This window comes from Lepidochelys kempii, chromosome 13 (genome assembly GCF_965140265.1).
Source record: "Lepidochelys kempii isolate rLepKem1 chromosome 13, rLepKem1.hap2, whole genome shotgun sequence".
In the NCBI taxonomy this organism is placed as follows: Eukaryota; Metazoa; Chordata; order Testudines; family Cheloniidae; genus Lepidochelys; species Lepidochelys kempii.
The window spans coordinates 18911936-18929726 of NC_133268.1; the positions used below are offsets into that span (position 1 = coordinate 18911936).

General features: G+C 47.9%; 1 protein-coding gene across 1 annotated transcript; it reads left to right on the top strand.

Annotated features, from left to right (window-relative positions):
* The first annotated feature begins 7388 nt into the window (after positions 1 to 7388).
* Positions 7389 to 12054, top strand: TP53RK (TP53 regulating kinase). Its single transcript, XM_073309554.1, has 2 exons — positions 7389 to 7667; positions 11422 to 12054. The coding sequence occupies exons 1-2, from the start codon at positions 7430 to 7432 to the stop codon at positions 11898 to 11900; spliced, it is 717 nt and encodes a 238-aa protein (XP_073165655.1). The 5' UTR covers positions 7389 to 7429; the 3' UTR covers positions 11901 to 12054.
* The last annotated feature ends 5737 nt before the right edge of the window (positions 12055 to 17791 follow it).

Below are 17791 nucleotides of genomic sequence, written 5' to 3' on the forward strand. Positions count from 1 at the left end.
ACCTCACCCCATTCTTCTAAATAAATCCTGGAAAAAGAGTTGTCTGTATGAACTCCATCCTGCTAGATGCCGAGTGCTCTCAAAGTCAATGGGAATTAAGAGGTTTCAGCCCCTTACAAGATCAGGCTCTATTTCTATTAGCTTGGCCTCCAGTAATTCTTAATTCAATTTGATCATTTATAAAAGGAGGGTTGCACATAACTATGTCAAGGGGAACAAAGTTACACAAGTAAGACATCACAAAGTCCATGCCTCAGTGCAATTCTCCAGAGTGATACAAAGTGTGTTTTGTTCCAATAAAATATTGGGTGATACTATAAACGGCTCCAGATTATTTCCAAAGGCTGCACAACCGTTTATTTTGTTAATGAGAAGAGTAAAATAAAATGGAGAAAATGTTTCCTCTTGAACATTTTGGAAACTCCAGAGGATGATGTTGGTCAGCATGGGATAAATGGCTTAGTTTACTATAATGATTTAATGAAAGGGTTACATGCTGTTTGTGTGTGGGTATGGCCTGGCCTAGGCTATAGAATTAGGACAGAATAACTACGTTGCTCTGGGATGTAAAAAAAAATCTACACCTGAAGCGTCATGGTTAAGATGACCAAGTCCTTGTGTGGACTGTGCTGGGTGGATGAAGAATTCGTCCATTGAACTAGCTAGCGTCTCTTGTGGAGGTGGGTACTTACGTCAGCAGGTGAATCCCTCCTTTCAGTGTAAACACTATCTGTGTTGAGGTGCGATAGCAGCAGAGCTATATATAGTGTACTAACTGTAAACTAGCCCTGCATGCATATGGGCATGCAGGGCTATGTGTGTTAGAGTGCTCACTGTAGGCATAGATCTTGCTGGACATGAATAAATGTGCATAGAGCTTGATTTGAGTGCAAAGTTAAAGTGTGTGTGTGTGTGTGTGGTTTAAAAAAAAAAAGTGTGAGACTGTTTTGGGGCTAGTTGAGATAACTGAACACCCTGAGCTGATCGGCTTGAAATGTACATAAGGTGAGGATACAAGCAATTGGTCCTTACACGATCTGCAAAGCAATTGGTCCTTTATATGATCTGTACCTTGTCCAAACCAATTAGATTCAAGAATAGATGTTTTAGTAGCCTGGAAAAAGTATATAAACTGTATAGTTTGATACAAATGATTTAAAATTATGGTATCACCCTGTACCTAAACCCCTTGAGTCTGAGCCCCTGGTTTGCATGGGCACAGCACTATTATATGCCTAACAAAGTAACCTGAGTGATGAGGTGGAGCTGAACTGAGCTTTTGGATCCCAAGGAACTGGATGAAGTGTTCTCCCAGAACTGGATGAGGGGGTCTGGATTAGTCAATTGGAAGAGATCTTGGAGGGAATCCCAACACATGCATGGGCTTATGTGTGTGTAAACTCTGCCCAGAGCACTATGAAATATCAGAGCTTTTTAAAATAGTATTTGCAAATTGGGACCATGCAAAACAGGAATGCAGATATTTCCTGGCTAAATGCTAGAGCATCCTGTATAAACGGCCTAAGACCAATGGACTTGGGACATAATAAGAGAGGGAAGTACCATGGGGTAGATTTCTTTTATCATCCAAAGCTGTTACTGAAAGCTTGTAAATATTTGTAAATGTAAATATTTCCCCAGCATGACCCCACCACATGAAGCTGAAGTAAGCTATGTGGAATGTGTTAATAAAATAAACATCTGAAACAAACAAATAATGTGGTAGGGAAAACAAGGACAAAATGGACTTGAAACATTTCCAAATGTAACAATCTAATAACTATTTATATGGACTGGAAAAATCTCTTGTACAGCCTGTATTTCCTGAAGAACCTAAAGAATACCCCAGTATGGGCGAATAGCCCAAGGGAGTAGTGGGTTGCATTGTGTGCCATTAAAATTCAGTTGTGGTGTTGAGACCAGGAGCTGTTACAAACTAAGTAGTTGGCTAGATGCCTCCAATGTATTTAAAACATCTGTGAAAGATTAATGAGTCTTGTTCATGCCTCTGTGACCCAACACCTCATATTCTTCATAGATATTGCTATGATATGAATATGGCATAAATAATGTGTTCTATGCAAGATGGGTCATGTCAGGTATCATAGGAAAGGTTATGATTTGCTGAATATGATTATCTATTTGTATGCATGTATCATTTCTGTATCTGATGTTAGGAATATTGACTATGTAACAATTACTGTGTTTACACCTGGGGAACACCCACCAGACAGTAGGCAATCAGCCTGGATAGGCCATTATGAAGAACAATAGGACTCTGAAGATGCTAATCTCCCACTTTCCTGAGAAGCTTCCTGGGATGCTGCTTTGACACTGCAGAGTCATGTTATCATGTCACTGGGTACTGGACCCCATCTTGGCCCAGGATGACTGCTGAGAACATCTAAGAAACAAGGGCGGTGGGGGAGGAGGGGGGAGAAGAAGAGCTGAGCCTGGGCCAGAAAAGGTGTCTGGCCTGTGAAAGAAATGCCTAAACAACATTTAGGGTGAGGAAATTACTACTTGTAACCAGTTTCTTTAATGTATTAAACTTACTTTGCATGTTTTTATTTGCTCAGTAATCTGCTTTAGTCTGTTTGCTATCTCTTATAAACACTTAACCTACCTTTTTGTAGTCAATAAACTTGTTTTTTGTTTTTTCTAAAACATAGCTTGTGGAATTCATAACGGGGGGGGGGGAGGGAAGGCAGGCAAAAAGCTGTGCATATCTTCTGCCACATTTGTTGGAGACCCCAGGGCATGGCCACTAGTTAAGTCAAGGGGATGGAAGGCCATAAGGGTTGAGGAAGTCACCCTGCTGAAAGCCTAAGGGCTTCTTCTTAACCCCCCTTAATAGAATTCAGGCCTGGCTGGTTTGAGTAAGCTCTTTTGCTCTTAAAACAATGTTGCAGCCGCAGATAATGCCTTAGTGTAAGGTTTGCTGACGCCAAGTTAAAAATAATAGGAGATAGTTACAAGGCCAGGCAGGATGTGCTGGTTGTTTAAGTTGCTAGGAATGCTTGTTAGAGGTTGCAGGAAATAAACATTGTTGTAACCCATAAAAGGAAGGCAGAGTATTTGTGCAAAGTTTTAATTGGCTGATGTGTAGTGCAGTAGCATTAAGGAATATAAAAGTGTGTGTAATGACCTGCTCTGGGGTGCAGGATTTGAGATTCTATACTCCCTGTATCTTGTTTGCAGCTGCAAATAAACTTTTCTGCTTCTCCACCCCGTTGTGATTATTGAGTGAAACACACAGGGTAACGAACCCCTGCTGTTGTTTTGCCTCTCAGCACTGGGTACCGGCAACACATTGAAGGAGGGAGCGAATTTCATGAGCTTACGCTATACTGTTTTCTGTGCAGCACAAGACAATACAATTTCAGATTTGCACCCCGGGGCCTGGGACTGAAGCCAAAACCCAAGCCCCACTGCTCAGGGCCACAGCTGAAGCCTGAGCCTCAGCAACTGGGGCTGGAGCCTGAGCCCACAACCTACTTGGGGTAGTGGGGCTCAGGCTTTGGCATTCTCCCAGCCCCCCCCCCCCCCCCCGCCTGGGGCGGCAGGCACTGGCGGTCTCAGATCTCTCTCCCTCCTTCTGAGGTCATGTAGTAATGTTTGTTGTTGGAAGGGAGTCATGGCACAATGACGTCTGAGAACCCCTGTTCTATGCTCTCTCTCTCTTTCTTCTACTAACACACAAGGCCCTCCTCAGCCAGGAGCTATGTGGGGGTGGCCAACTGAAGATGTCATGTGAGCACTGTTGAGCTGAATCAGCTTACAAGGATGGCAGGATTCCAGAGAATTGATGGCACTTCACTATTGATGATTAACTTTTCTGTAAAGTAACCATTAACTGTCAGCACCGTGAATGATTGACTCTTACTTATTGGGGAGGGGGAGCTGGAACTAAGCTGATAGGGTGGAAAACAAGCACCTTACTTAACCTTAGCTGACATCTCTCCCCATCCACTTCCTCTGTGTCATACCTCCCAGCATCAAGTGTGGTCCTAGCTAACTGAGGCCCTGATCCTGTGAAGGATAAAGCACAGGCACACTGATCGGCCTGCTGAGATCTCCATTGACTTCAGTGAAGCTCTGTGTGCGCACAGCAGAATGCCTCTGCAATATGGATTGCAGGATCAGGGTCCCAGATTGTAAGCTCCTTGTGACAGACGCTGTGCCTTCATTCTCCGGGGATGCCTATGGTACTATACGCAAATGTCACATTCAAGGGCAGTGAATTATACGTTATATGGGCCTGTGGTACCTGGGCTCCAGCAAATTCAGGGCCCAGGGGGCCAGGCTCCACCGATGTTCAGGGCTGGGTCTCTCCCCCAGCTCTGCCACCGTCACATGCATCCTCTGGCCCCACCTGCTGCCTCCACACACCACACCCAAGTGTCCCTGCCTGCCCTGGGCAGCGGGTGGCTGGCCCCCACAGCTCCACACTGCTTCTCTCACTGGCCACTGCTACGTCCAGCTCCACGGTAGCAGCGCTGGGAGCAGGCTGAGGCAGCTGCTGCACTGGAGGAGGGGAGGAGCGCAAGGCAGTCCCCACACCTTGGCAGCTGACTCCAAGTCAACTCTGTGGGAGCAGGGGCTTATCCTGGCTGGACCTCCTGAGCAGCAGCAGCTGGGGTGGCTTGGGTGAGTGTCAGGCCAGGGAGGGAGGGGCTCCCCTCCCCTGGAGCTCACTGCTGCTGGTGGGGAGAGGGCTGCGGGGAGTTGTCCTCTCTGGCCCGCTGCCCCAGCCCCAGGGTAGCCTGCCTGCTGCACCCCAAACTCCTCATCCCTAGCCCAGCCCCACACCGTGCACCCTCTGTCCCAGCCCAGAGCCCATACCCAGCACCCAAACCACCTCCTGCACCCCACCACCCTGTCTCAGCTCAGAGCCTGCACCCAGCACCCAAACTCTCTCCTAGAGCCTGCACCCCAAACCCCCTCCTGCACCCAACCTCCCTCCCAGAGCCTTAGGCAGGTGTGTGTGTGTGTGCATGGGGGGTGAGGGAGACGACTTGGAACCATTCTGGGCACCACCAAAAATTCTCCAAACCTGCCGCCCCGGTCACATTCTATTAATGTAAGGCTGGATAGAGCCTGGCCTTCATGCTGGTGAGCAGTTGGAAGGCTCAGGGTGAGCAGGAGCCTTCCTTCCTCTTTGCATAGCCCATAGGAGAGCCTAGCACAGCTGTTTTCCCTGTGCTCTGGGGAGTGCAGGGACCACCGTGCTCTCCTGTGGGCACAGAAGAGCTCCAAGTGTGTGGGAAGGAGCCAGGGCAATAACTCTGCACACACAGGAATTTGTGCACCTCAGAAAACAGTATAGCAGCAGGGCTACTTCCCCTACTACAGGTTGGAGACCTCTGGGTGGCATTCTGCCTCCTGGAGTTCCCTGCTGGGGTAGTGCAGCAGGACTGTGCCTTGAAGAACTGTAAGCTCTAGGGGTAGGAACCGGCTTCTTGTCTGTGCCTTGTGAAGCATGGAGCATGCTGCCAGCACTTGGAATGACTAATCCTAGCGCCCATTTACCCTCTATTGCGGGTCCCAATCAGCACCTCGTAGCAAGGCTCTCCGTTCTGTACAGAATAATTCATTCCTTTGTGCACACACTTCCTGGCGTGCTCTTCTGCATATCGCATCCAAGAGCTCTCCTGCTCATGGTGACTTCAGTGAGGTGCTGGGGGTCAGGGTCCTGGCAGGGAGCATGGGGGAAGGTGTGGGCACCACGCTTTTATCCCTGATGGGATGGGACAGCAGAGATGCAGGCAGTGCCCCAGCTTTGCAGGCACCTCAGCAGCTGCAGAGTGCTCTGAGTTCCTGAATCCCATTCCTGCAGTGGCAGCAGCAGAAGTTAAAGGAAGTTTCGTTCTCAGGGGGATAAGGCCAAAGGGGAGCTTCTTACAAGGGGAGGCAACCGGAGTGATGATCTATCACATATTAGTTATATACTATTTACTGAGTGCAGCATAGAGAGGGGGGAAGCAGGGTGTAGTGGGGAACGAGGAGGTATATAGTGGAAGGAGGAAATATAGAGAGGGCACACAGACAGAAGGCAGTACAGAGTGTGAGAAGGTGGTATAGACAGGATAGAGTAATACATGCTAGGAGGGTAGTATAGAGGGGCTGAGTGATACATAGCCGGAGGGCATTATACAGGGGATGGTGTGATCTGTGGCGAGAGGGTGGTATAGAGGGGTGGAGTGATAGACCTGAGTAGGGTTGCCAACTTTCTAATCACACAAAACCAAACAATCCCTGCCCTGCCCCTTCTCTGAGGCCCCACCCTGCTCGCTCCATCCCTGCTCCCTCTGTTGCTTGCTCTCCCCCACCCTCAGGAGGCAGGAGGTTGGGGGCCAGGAGGAATTTGGGATGCGGGGTCCCAGTGGTGCTTACCATGGCTCTCAGAAGTGGCCGTCAGGTCTGTGCAGCCCCTAGACACACGGGCAGCTAGGGAGGCTCGGCGTGCTGCCCTCATGCCCGCAGCTCCCAATGGTTGCGGTTTCCGGCCAATGGGATCTGTGGAGCTGGCAGTGAGGTGGGGGCAGCGTGCGGAGCCTCTGTGGCCACCCACATGCGAGGGGCCGCAAGGACCTGGCAGCCGCTTCCAGGAGCTGCACGGAACTAGGGCAAGCAGGGAGCCTGCGTTAGCCTTGGGCCCCTCTGAGCCGCCAGGGTCCGTTTTCAACTGGGCGTTCCAGTCAAAAACTATACGCCTGGCATGCCTAGATCTGAGAGGGCAGGAGGGACCTATAGACGGGAGAAGCAGTAATATAGAGGGGCGGGGTGATTCATAGAGGGAGGGCAGTATAGAGGGGGTGGAGTGACAGGATTGGAGAGTGCTGCCTGGAGGGCCTGTAGAGGGGAGAGGGTGGCATAGAGGGGCGGGGTGATACACAGTGAGGGCGTTATCGCGGGGTGGGGCGAACATGAGGAGGGAGGTAGGGGGCGGGTCAATACACGGCAAGGGCGATACACGAGGAGGGAGGTATGGGGGTGGCGAGATACACGGGGAGGGCGGGGTAGAGGGGCGGGGCAATACACGGGAAGAGCGGTAGAGGGGCGGGGCGATACACAGTGAGGGCGTTATAGAGGGGCAGGGCGATATGCGACGAAGGCGATACAGGGAGCGGGGCGATACACGGGGTGGGGGGTACAGGGGCGGGGCGGTGCCGGTCTGGGTTTGCGGGGTGCCCCGTAGGCCGGTGTAACGCGCAGGAGCCGCGGGCTGACTGGCGGGGCTACAGTCTCCGCCCTTGAACGCTCTCCTGGGCGGTTCGGCTGTTTCCGGGAGCCGAACCCGAAGCTTCCCGAGGGCCGCGGTAAGTCACGTGTTACGGAGGGGGCGGTGTCGTGCTCCTTCCCTCTCACGCAGGTGACGCCGGCCGCGGAGCTGACGTACGCCGGTAGCGTACGGGCTCCATCCATCATGGCCGACGGGGGAGGAGAGGCGGGAGCGAGCGCGGTGTCCCCCCCGCCGCTGCAGGGGCTGCAGCTGGTGCAGCAGGGGGCCGAGGCGCGGCTCTACCGGGGACAGTTCCTGGGCCGGCCGGCTGTGGTCAAGCTCCGCTTCCCCAAGCGCTACCGGCACCCGGCGCTGGAGGAGCGGCTGAGCCGGCGGCGGACGGCGCAGGAGGCCCGCTCCTTGCTGCGCTGCCGCCGGGCAGGTGGGGCTGAGAGATGGGGGGCTAGAAGGGGGCTCTGCAGGGTGGGTCTGGGGGACTCTCTGAAAATGGACGGGAGGGCGGGCTCAGCCTAGGGGCAGAGGGGGGCTCTAGGGGTGGGTCGGGGGGGTCTTAGCTCAGGGGTGGAGGGGGGCTCTGGGGTGGGTGTGAGTCTATGGTGAGATGGGGGTTGCTTGTAGGGCGGGGTGGGGGAGCCTAGGAGGAGGTGGGGGCTCTGTGGTGGGGCTGAGCTGAGGGGGGGTAGAGGACTGAGTCTAGGGAGAGATAGGAGCTGCTTGTATGGCAGGGTCTTGGCACTGTTTGGGGAGGGGTTTGTACCATGAATGGAGCCGTCAGCGCCTTTTTACCCTTTTTCATAACCCCAGGTAATAGGGCTTTTAATGAAATTGAAAGACAACAAAAACCTACACAAAAGGACCTGTTTAAAACCCAGCACACAATTGTCCTGAGTGACGGGCTGCCACAGGATATTGTTTTCCCTGTTGTAGGCATTTCTGTGGTCTTTACTGTAGTATCCGAACATTTCACAATATTAATGTATTCACGGAGGTCAAGGACTTGATAGTATTTAGAAAGAGGCTTTGAGCTTTTTCTGTGTTGGGGAAGTAATGGAAATAGGTGTTTTCCAGTAGGTCCCTGCATGATTATTCTGCGATCTGGTCTACAGTTAGAGTGTAAAAAGAAAAGGAGTACTTGTGGCACCTTAGAGACTAACAAATTTATTTGAGCATAAGCTTTCGTGAACTACAGCTCACTTCATCGGATGAAGCTGTAGCTCACGAAAGCTTAATGTCAAATAAATTTGTTAGTCTGTATCCGCAAAAAGAAAAGAAGTATGTCTGGCACCTTAAAGACTAACACGGCTGCTTCTCTGAAACCAGTTAAAATGTAGAGTGACATATCTTTGTTGCCCAGAAGTAGGAAGAAGTTCACACCTCTGAGTGTAGTAGCTATTCCAACCTGACCTCCAGTGTAAATGTGGCTAGGCTGACAGAAGAATGCTTCCCTTGACCTAGCTACCCGGGCTGGGAGGTGGCTTACCTACAGTGATAGAAAAATCCCTTCTGTTACCGTTGGAAGCCTCTAGTGTATAGCGCTACAGCACTGTAGTTGTGTTGCTGTAGTGTAAACATGCCCATATTCTGAAGTAGTGTCAACACAAGAAGCTATTCTGGAAGCTATTGTGCCCTAAATTCACACTTTATCTTACTCTGAAATAACTTTAAGTGTAGACAAGCTCTTGGATAGATAATAGGGACAGCCTAAATTATAGTGGGGCAAAAGTGAAGCAGGGAGATAAACCCTTGACCTTCAGAGCACCATTCACTAATGCAGGGGTTCTCAAACTTCATTGCACTACCACCCCGTGTTATACCAATAAAATAAAAACCAGCAGGATCTTATTAAAGGGAAAAAGGCAAAATACCACATTTATTGTGAATACAGAAAGAATCATAGTAAGTAGTTAGTTATAGCTATAACATTCCATTCAATCTCATATTTATTCATACATTCATTCATATAAACACACACACACACAGGTTCTGCAAGGTTGTTATCATAGTTACTAGCCTTAGAGTTGCTCATGCCAAGCCACTGGCCAGGTGGCCTGGACACGAGGAGGGAGCAGGGCCTTGTCAGATGCTCATCTGATGCTCCTGGAAGTTGGTTTGCAGAATCAGACCCCAAAGTTCTCACTTTTTAAGAGTCTATTTTTATAGGAATTTCTTCCTATGCCAGTCTATGGGAATTGCTTCATCATGCTGCTGCTGAATCAATCAGCAGATAGCACATTCCTGACTGCTCCGGGCTGCTAGATGTTATCTTGTTCTTTGGTTCTCCCATTCTTGAGGCTGTTGGGTGGATTCCAGTCTGCCCTCCGGGGGTCCTCTGGTTATTTCCACTTGACGTCTTCTTCAGCCGATGGACACTGGATTCTAAGGCTGGCACCTTCCTGATCATTCAGTTATTATCCACACCAAGCATCCATCCACATACATCCTCTATCTCTATTTTAATCACAATTGTTAATACAACAAAAGGGCGGGGAGTCTCTGGGTGCTGTTTTTGTTGTTAGAGTATTGCTTTGAGTCTCTCTCTGTGTGAATTGCTTTGAGAACAGACTCTGTCTTAGAATGTACTAAGACAATTAGCAGCTTGGAAGTTTCACACGTAGAGGGAGAGAAACAGTACCAAAAACCAAGAGACCTCTTAATTAGTAATACCCTGGAATTTAAGCTATGGGGAATCAAACTCATTTGTGATTTTAATACAGAACTTCTTTAATATGATCCAACAGCCCTTCTGACAACAAAAATTACTACACAACCCCAGGATGCGGGGCTGAAGCCTGAGCCTGCTCGAGCCCACTGCCCGGGCTGGAGGGGCCAGAGCCCGAGCCCCACCACCCCAGACAGGGGACATAAAGCCGAAGCCTGAGGGCTTCAGCCCCAGGCAGGGTGCCTGTAACCTGAGCCCTGCTGCACAGGGGTGAAGCTAAAGCCTGACCCTCACTGCCCAGGGCTGAAGCCCTCTGGCTTGAGCTTTCAGCTTTGGCCCCGGGCCCCAGCAAGTCTAAGATAGCTCTGGTGACCCCATTAAAACAGTGTGATATTTATCTTCATCTGCAATTTCAAGATGCTTGTGTGGTAATTTTTTCTTCTCACAAAGAGCAAATAACTGGTGTGTGTCTTTGTCATCTTTCTGATTTATTGTACTTGCTCAGGATCTGCTCAAAATGCTGCCATGCCTAGGACAAAATCCTAGCATATATTTTGCATCTGCCAGACAAATGTGTTTTGGTAGGAGAGGAAGAGTGCTTAATTCTGTATTCCACTGAAAGTGCAGGGGGGATTTAAGGATAGATAATGAAATTTCAGCAGTTGAAATTTAGAGTTTGTCTACATTATGGGGGATCCAATGGCATAGCTACAGTGCCGTAGCCATGTTGCCATAATCCTGTGGTGCAATCCCATTCTAAAGTGATGGAAGGGTTGTGTGGGTTTTTTTGTGTGTGTGGCTATTGGAAAACCACCTCCCTGAGTGATGGTAGGTAGGTGGATGGAAGCATTTTTCTGTCAACCTAGCTGTGTTTTATGCAGTGGGTTAGGCTGGCATAGCTATGGTTGTCAGGTGTGGATTTTTCACACATCTGAGCATCATAGGTCGACAGAGTTATATTCTAAAGCCTGGTCTACACTGGGGGGAGGGATTTATCTAAGGTACACAACTTCAGCTATGTGAATAATGTAGCTGAAGTTGATGTACTTAGATCTACTTACTGTGGTGTCTTCACTGCGGTAAATCGACAGCTGACGCTCTCCCATCGGCTCTGCCTGCACCTCTCGCCCTGGTGGAATACCAGAGTTGAAGGGAGAGCGCTCGGCAGTTGATTTATTGTGTCTAGACTAGATGCAATAAATTGACCCCTGAATATAACCACTGAACCACTGAAATAAATTGACGGTCGCTGCCGGTCGATCCAGCGGGTAATGTAGACAAGCCCTAAATGTAAACCAGGCGCTAGGCAGGGCAGTAAAGCTCAACACGGCTAAACTTGGGCTTGTCAGTGCCCACTAGGGGTCAGGATTTTGAGGTTCTGTCCCAATTCCAGGATAGTGTTGTAAACTTTTAAGGGTGCATTTGATTTATGTAATTATAAATTTTGAATATCATAAAGCAAGCTGAACATTCTTATAAGCTAAAGGCTAGCATTTCATCAACTCTTTTTTAATAGGGATTTCTGCACCAGTGGTTTACTTTGTGGATTATGTCTCCAACTGTATATATCTTGAAGATATCGCAGGATCAACTACAGTTCGGGATTATATAACTTCTGTACAGCAAAGTGGAAATGATACCAGCAACCTCTTTCTCTTAGCAGAAAAGATAGGTGAGGTTTTGGCACGAATGCATGATGATGATCTTATCCATGGAGATCTTACAACTTCCAACATGCTTTTGCGACCACCAGTAGAAGAGCTGGACCTGGTGCTGATAGATTTTGGACTGAGTTTTATTTCTGGCCTTCCTGAGGATAAAGGAGTCGATTTGTATGTTTTGGAGAAAGCTTTTCTGAGTACTCATCCAAACACAGACACTCTGTTTGAAGTCCTGCTGAAGAAGTACTCGACTACATCTAAAAAATCAAGCCCTGTGATCAAAAAGCTGGATGAAGTACGACTAAGAGGAAGAAAGAGATCCATGGTTGGATAGAAGAAAGCAGAGTTTGTGGGAGGGTAGGGGAAATGTAACTTCCTATGGTGTGCAAGTGTGCTTATGTTTATTAATTGTTTGGTCTTATTTAATAATTCACCATTTTGGTAGCCTTCATTGTCTTACAAGTGTACAATAAACCAGTTTAATCCAACATGGTGGTCATCCTTGTACAGCCATCTGACAAGTGGCTCAGAGTAACCAAGTTAAAGATAGGTGATGAGAGTGCAGGAGGGAAAGTAACAGCTGAGGTGGGAACAGTTGCTTTTCTTGTCTCCTAACTATTAGATATCGCTTTTTAAAAAGAAAAATCCAATATTTGTAGTGTGTTTTTGCTGTGCAAACATAGAGCTTGTATTGTTTGATCATTAAAAACGTTATATGCTTATTGCAGTAAATTTGGGAAAGTGTAAATTTTGGCTGGCTCTCAGTTTTCAAATCAACTTTGTTTCCTTAAGCCAATAGTCAGTTACATCCGTAATAAAAATGACCAGTTCCTCTGCTGACGATCTTTCGGTTAAACAAAAACGTTGCAACTTTCCATGTAGGGTTTCTGTTAGAAGGAGTGCTTCCATTCTGACTGTTTAAGCCCTCTAAAATTAATCAGTTTTTTATCAGAGTATAGCAACAGCAGAATGCCATAGTGGATCAGAGGTGAGGTCCATGTACTCTGGTATCCTGTTTCTAACTCTGGTCAATATCAGACACTTCAGAGGAAAATGTATTCCTGGGGGAATTTTGCACCAAAAAATTAAAATTCTGCATATTTTATTTGTCAAAACACAATATCATGCCATTTTCAGTTATTTTGGTAATTGATTTCAAAATACCTGTCATCACGTATGTCTGTAATGATACAGATGACAAAAAGGATTCCCCTCAGTAGTAGGGAGTTAAAGAAACCCTAGGACAACCTAGTTCCAGTTTCTCTGTGATGCTTTTGTTGGGTGCCTCACACATGCCAGGGGAAAACTCAGCCCCTCCAGTCTTTTAGTTGATTCTTGTTTTTTTGCCCTCCCCCCATATAGTTACCATATTTCAAGTTCCTAAGTAGAGGATGCTGGCAGGAAGAGGGAGCCGTGGAGCCAGACTCCCACATCCCCTGCCCTCCTGAGTCCAACCGTGGGGCACCTCCCGGCCCAAACGTCCACATCCCCGGAGTCCAGCTGCAGGCTCTACTCTGCAGTTTCATTACTATCCTGCCAGGCAGAGATGACTTATACCTGCTGATAGTGTGTGTGTGTGGGGGGGCACAATTTAAAAGTTTGGCTGTCCCAGAACAACTGGAGTCATACTCCACCCTAGCAGGCCTCACCCCCTCCTTACTTAAGTCTCCCTTCCTGCAAAGCAGCAGCTCCTCCCTGCAGCTCCCAGCTTTTGCTTCTGCCTCTTCTGGCAGCTGCTGTGCAGGGAGGAGGTTTGGCTGCGCCATGTGACTAAGCGGGGCCAGCAAACCTGGGAACTGCAGCCTACCCAAGCCTCCTGGGCAGGACACTTAGATCAAGAGAGAGACTTTTCTATTAGCTTTTTTCCCTTCAAGTATCCTATGGTTACCCTATCATCAGTGCTAGCAACCGTGGGGTGTGTAGGTAGCATAGACTGTGGCTCTCAACCTTTTCAGACTACTGTACTCCTTTTAGGGGTCTGCCTTGCATACCCCTAGTTTCACTTCACTCAAAAACTACATGCTTACAAAATCAGACTTAAAAATGCACAAGTGTCACAGCAGACTATTACTGAAAAATTGCAATATAAATAAGTATTTATAAATACAGTATAAATAAGAGCAGTATAAATAAGTCATTGTATAAAATATTAGTTTGTGCTGACTTCGCTAGTGCTTTTTATGTAGCCTGTTGTAAAACTAGGTAAATATCTAGATGAGTTGATGTACCCCCTGGAAGACCTCTGTGTACCACCGGGGTACACGTAACCCTGGTTGAGAACCACTGGCATAGACAAACCAATGTTCTTTTAACCGTTCTGTCACCTAGAAATGCCAGCAGCCACTGTATCCTACAGTACTCCCATCATTACTGAGGATGAAGACAGAAGTTACATGTGCAGTGGTAGGAAATGTGAAGAAAAATATGAGCATAGGTGAAGCCACCTCTCCAATAGTTAAGTGGTCCTTTGCATATAATAGCAAGAGAATGTTCTTTGGTGTTCTCATTCTGTTGACTTTTAAATACCTGACAGTACTGGTGCACGCTCTTGATCATAAGGGACAGCAGGAAGAATTTTGGAGAGATAGCTGAATGATCCAATTCCATATTATGTTGAAACCTCTGGATCAGCTCAAGATCGATCTAAAGCAGGGGTGGGCACACTTTTTGTCCCGAGGGCCATATTGGGGTTGCAAAACTCTATGGAGGGTCGGGTAGGGAAGGCTGCTGCCCCCTATCTGCCCACTCCTACTTCCTGTCCCCTGACTGCCCCCTGCAGAACCACTGAACCATCCAACCCCACCCCTTGTCCCCTGCCTGCCCCCTCCTGGGACCCCCTGCCCCTAACCTCCCCCCCGGACCCCACCTGCTCCCTGTTCCCTGACTGCCCCGGCCCCTATCCACACCCCTGCCCCTGACAGGCCCCCTGGGACTCCCATGCCTATCCAACCCCCCTGACTGCCCCCCCCCGGACCCCCTGCCCCTTATCCAACCACCCCCACCCCCTTACCATGCTAGTCAGAGCGGCAGGAGCTTGCAGCCACCTGGCCGGAGCCTGCCCTGCCGCCCAGAGCAGGGGAGGGGCCGGGGGCTAGTCTTCCCGGCCGGGAGCTCAAGGGTTGGGTAGGATGGTCATGTGGGCTGGATGTGGCCTGTGGGCTGTAGTTTGCCCATCTCTGGTCTAAAACCTGGAAATGTATACTTGACTGTCTTTCAAACAAACTTGAGTTGCTTTGTGGTGTGGGTTTTAAGTCTTCTCTGATCTGTGGACCAGTAAAGGTCCCCTGCCACTGTCAGGATGGGGGTTTGGCTAGTGGTGTTCAAAATTCTCTCTTCCCACGCTGTTTCTATTTACTACTTGCTTATCACTCTACCCCAGAGGTGGCTGCATTGCAGTGATAAAGTGTAAAATATCTTAGAAAATTAAGAGATGGGTACATTCCTTTTTGAAGAAAGGAAGGAGAGAGCAGATGTTACAGAAACATTATTATTTATATAACTGGATCCGGATGCTGTTACCTCCAGGTAGCTGCTCTTGTGTAATAAGTTCCTTGCCTGGAAGTGGTTGGGATCACCCTTGGCATTAAAATGAAAAAACAAACAAAAGCATTTATAGGGGTGTCCCGACCTCTGCATTGATTCTGTGCTCAGCAGAGGTGCTGCTTCCTTCCAGTCTTACCTACAAGTATCCATGACAAAATAAAACCTGAGAGGGAACCAAACAAACCACCCATGAAATCAGACCTATGATCTTCCTATGATGTGCAAATGTGCTTATGTTTATTAATTGTTTGGTCTTATTTAATAATTCACCATATTGGTAGCTTTCATTGTCTTACAAGTGTACAGTAAATCAGTTTAATCCAGCATGGTGGTCATCCTTGTACAACCATCTGACAAGTGGTTCAGAGTAACCAAGTTAAAGACAGGTGATGGGAGTGCAGGTGGGAAAGTAACAGCTGAGGGGGGAACAGTTGTTTTTCTTGTCTCCTAACTATCAGATATCCCTTTTTTAAAACAAAATCCAATATTTGTAGTGTGTTTTTGCTGTGCAAACATAGAGCTTGTATTGTTTGATCATTAAAAATGTTATATGCTTATTGCAGTAAATTTGGGAAAGTGTAAATTTCGGCTGGCTCTCAGTTTTCAAATCAACTTTGTTTCCTTAAGCCAATAGTCAGTTACACCTGTAATGAAAATGACCAGTTCCTTTGCTGAAAATGTTGCAACTTTCCATGCAGAATTTCTGTAAGAAGGAGTGCTTCCACTCTGACTGTTTAGGCGCTCTAAAATTAATCAATTTTTTATCAGAGTATAGCAACAGCAGAATGCCATAGTGGATCAGAGGTGAGGTCCATGTACTCTGATATCCTGTTTCCAACTCTGGTCAATATCAGATACTTCAGAGAAAAATGTATTCCTGGGGGAATTCTGCACCAAAAAATTAAAATTCTGCATATTTTATTTGTCAAAACACAATATAATCATGTCATTTTCAATTATGTTGGCAATTGATTTCAAAATACCTGTCATCAAGTATGTCTGTAATGATACAGATGACAAAAAGGATTCCCCTCAGTAGTAGGGAGTTAAAGAAACCCCTAGGACAACCCAGTTCCTGTCTCTCTGTTATGCTTTTGTTGGGTGCCTCACTCTTGGTGTGTCACATATGTCCACATCCCCAGAGTCCAGCCGCAGGCTCTGCTCCGAAGTTTCATTACTATCTGCCAGGCAGAGATGACTCATATGTGCTGATAGTGGGGTGGGGAAGAGGTGCAGGGGGACACAATTTAAAGGTTTGGCTGCCCCTGGTACAGCTTGAGTCATGTTCCCCCCTGGCTGGTCTCACCTCCTCCTTACCAAAGTCTCCCCTCCCGGAAAGCAGCAGCCCCTTCCGGCAGCTCCCAGCTATTGCTTCTGCCTCTTCTGGCAGCTGCTGTACTGGGCTGGGGCCTGGCAGCAGCATGTGACTGGGCGGGGCCAGCAAACCTTGGAACTGTGGCCTGCTCAAGCCTCTTGGGGAGCTGGGCTCTGCCAGACCTTAGCAGTGGGCAGCAGTTTGGCAGTGCCAATTCTGCGGGGGCGAATTAAATTCTGTGCAGAACATTAATTCTGTGCAAACTCTGTGTTGTGCAATGGTGCAGAATTCCCCCAAGAGCCAAAATGTAAGAATTCTGCAGTAGGCAGATGTGGGCTAATCAGCCCCCCGCATCGTGATCACTCACATCTAAGCCCTGAAGCACACATTTGAACATTAATTGGGAATATGTTCTTAGCACTAACTACTATAACTCTGGATATTCTTAAAAAGAAAAGGAGTACTGGTGGCACCTTAGAGACTAACAAATTTATTTGAGCATAAGCTGTAGCTCACGAAAGCTTATGCTCAAATAAATTTGTTAGTCTCTAAGGTGCCACCAGTACTCCTTTTCTTTCTGCAGATACAGACTAACACGGCTGCTACTCTGAAATCTGGATATTCTTGTTGTCTGTATAAATGTCCAATTCCTTCTTGAATGTTGTTAAGTTCTTAGCCTCTGACTTTTGGTGGCAATCAGTTCTACAGTCTAATTATGTATTTATTTCCTGTTATCAGTTTGGAACCTGCCACCTTTGTTCCCTTGTCCTGTGGTATGAAATGGGGAGAAAAGAAACTCCTGATCTACCATCTCTATACCAGACATTATTTTATACTTTTATTCCTTGTTGTAGAATCTGCATCTTTTCAATGTCTCTTCCTATGAATTTTTTCCATGGACAAGTAGTGTAGACAAGCCCTAATCATTCTTGTCACCCTTCTCTGAATCTCTCCTTATTTTGTAATAACCACTGCTGTGAACTAATAACTACTGTCGTTTTATTTTTCCTGTGACCGTTTTGTAACCATGTCTCACCTGCACGCTTTGGGGAAGATGGGTGGTTGTATTATATCTTAGGGAGCCAGCCCTGAGATTGGAGGCAGGCGCCTTGGTCTCTGGCAGCCCCCAGGGCTAGTGGGAGGGAGCATGGTGAGTGTCTTTGTCCCGGGGGAGAGAAAGGGCGCACAAGAGCCCGCCTCGCGCGGTGGTGAAGGAGACGGAACTCCCGTCTGGCTCTATAGAAGCCACTGCTATGCCGGCAATCGGAACAAGGCGCGTACCAAGCAGCTCGGTGGCTCAGCTTTAGCGCCGCAGCTTGAGAACGGGGAGGAGCCGAGTTCGGGGCTGCTACTCCCCGCCCCGTGCA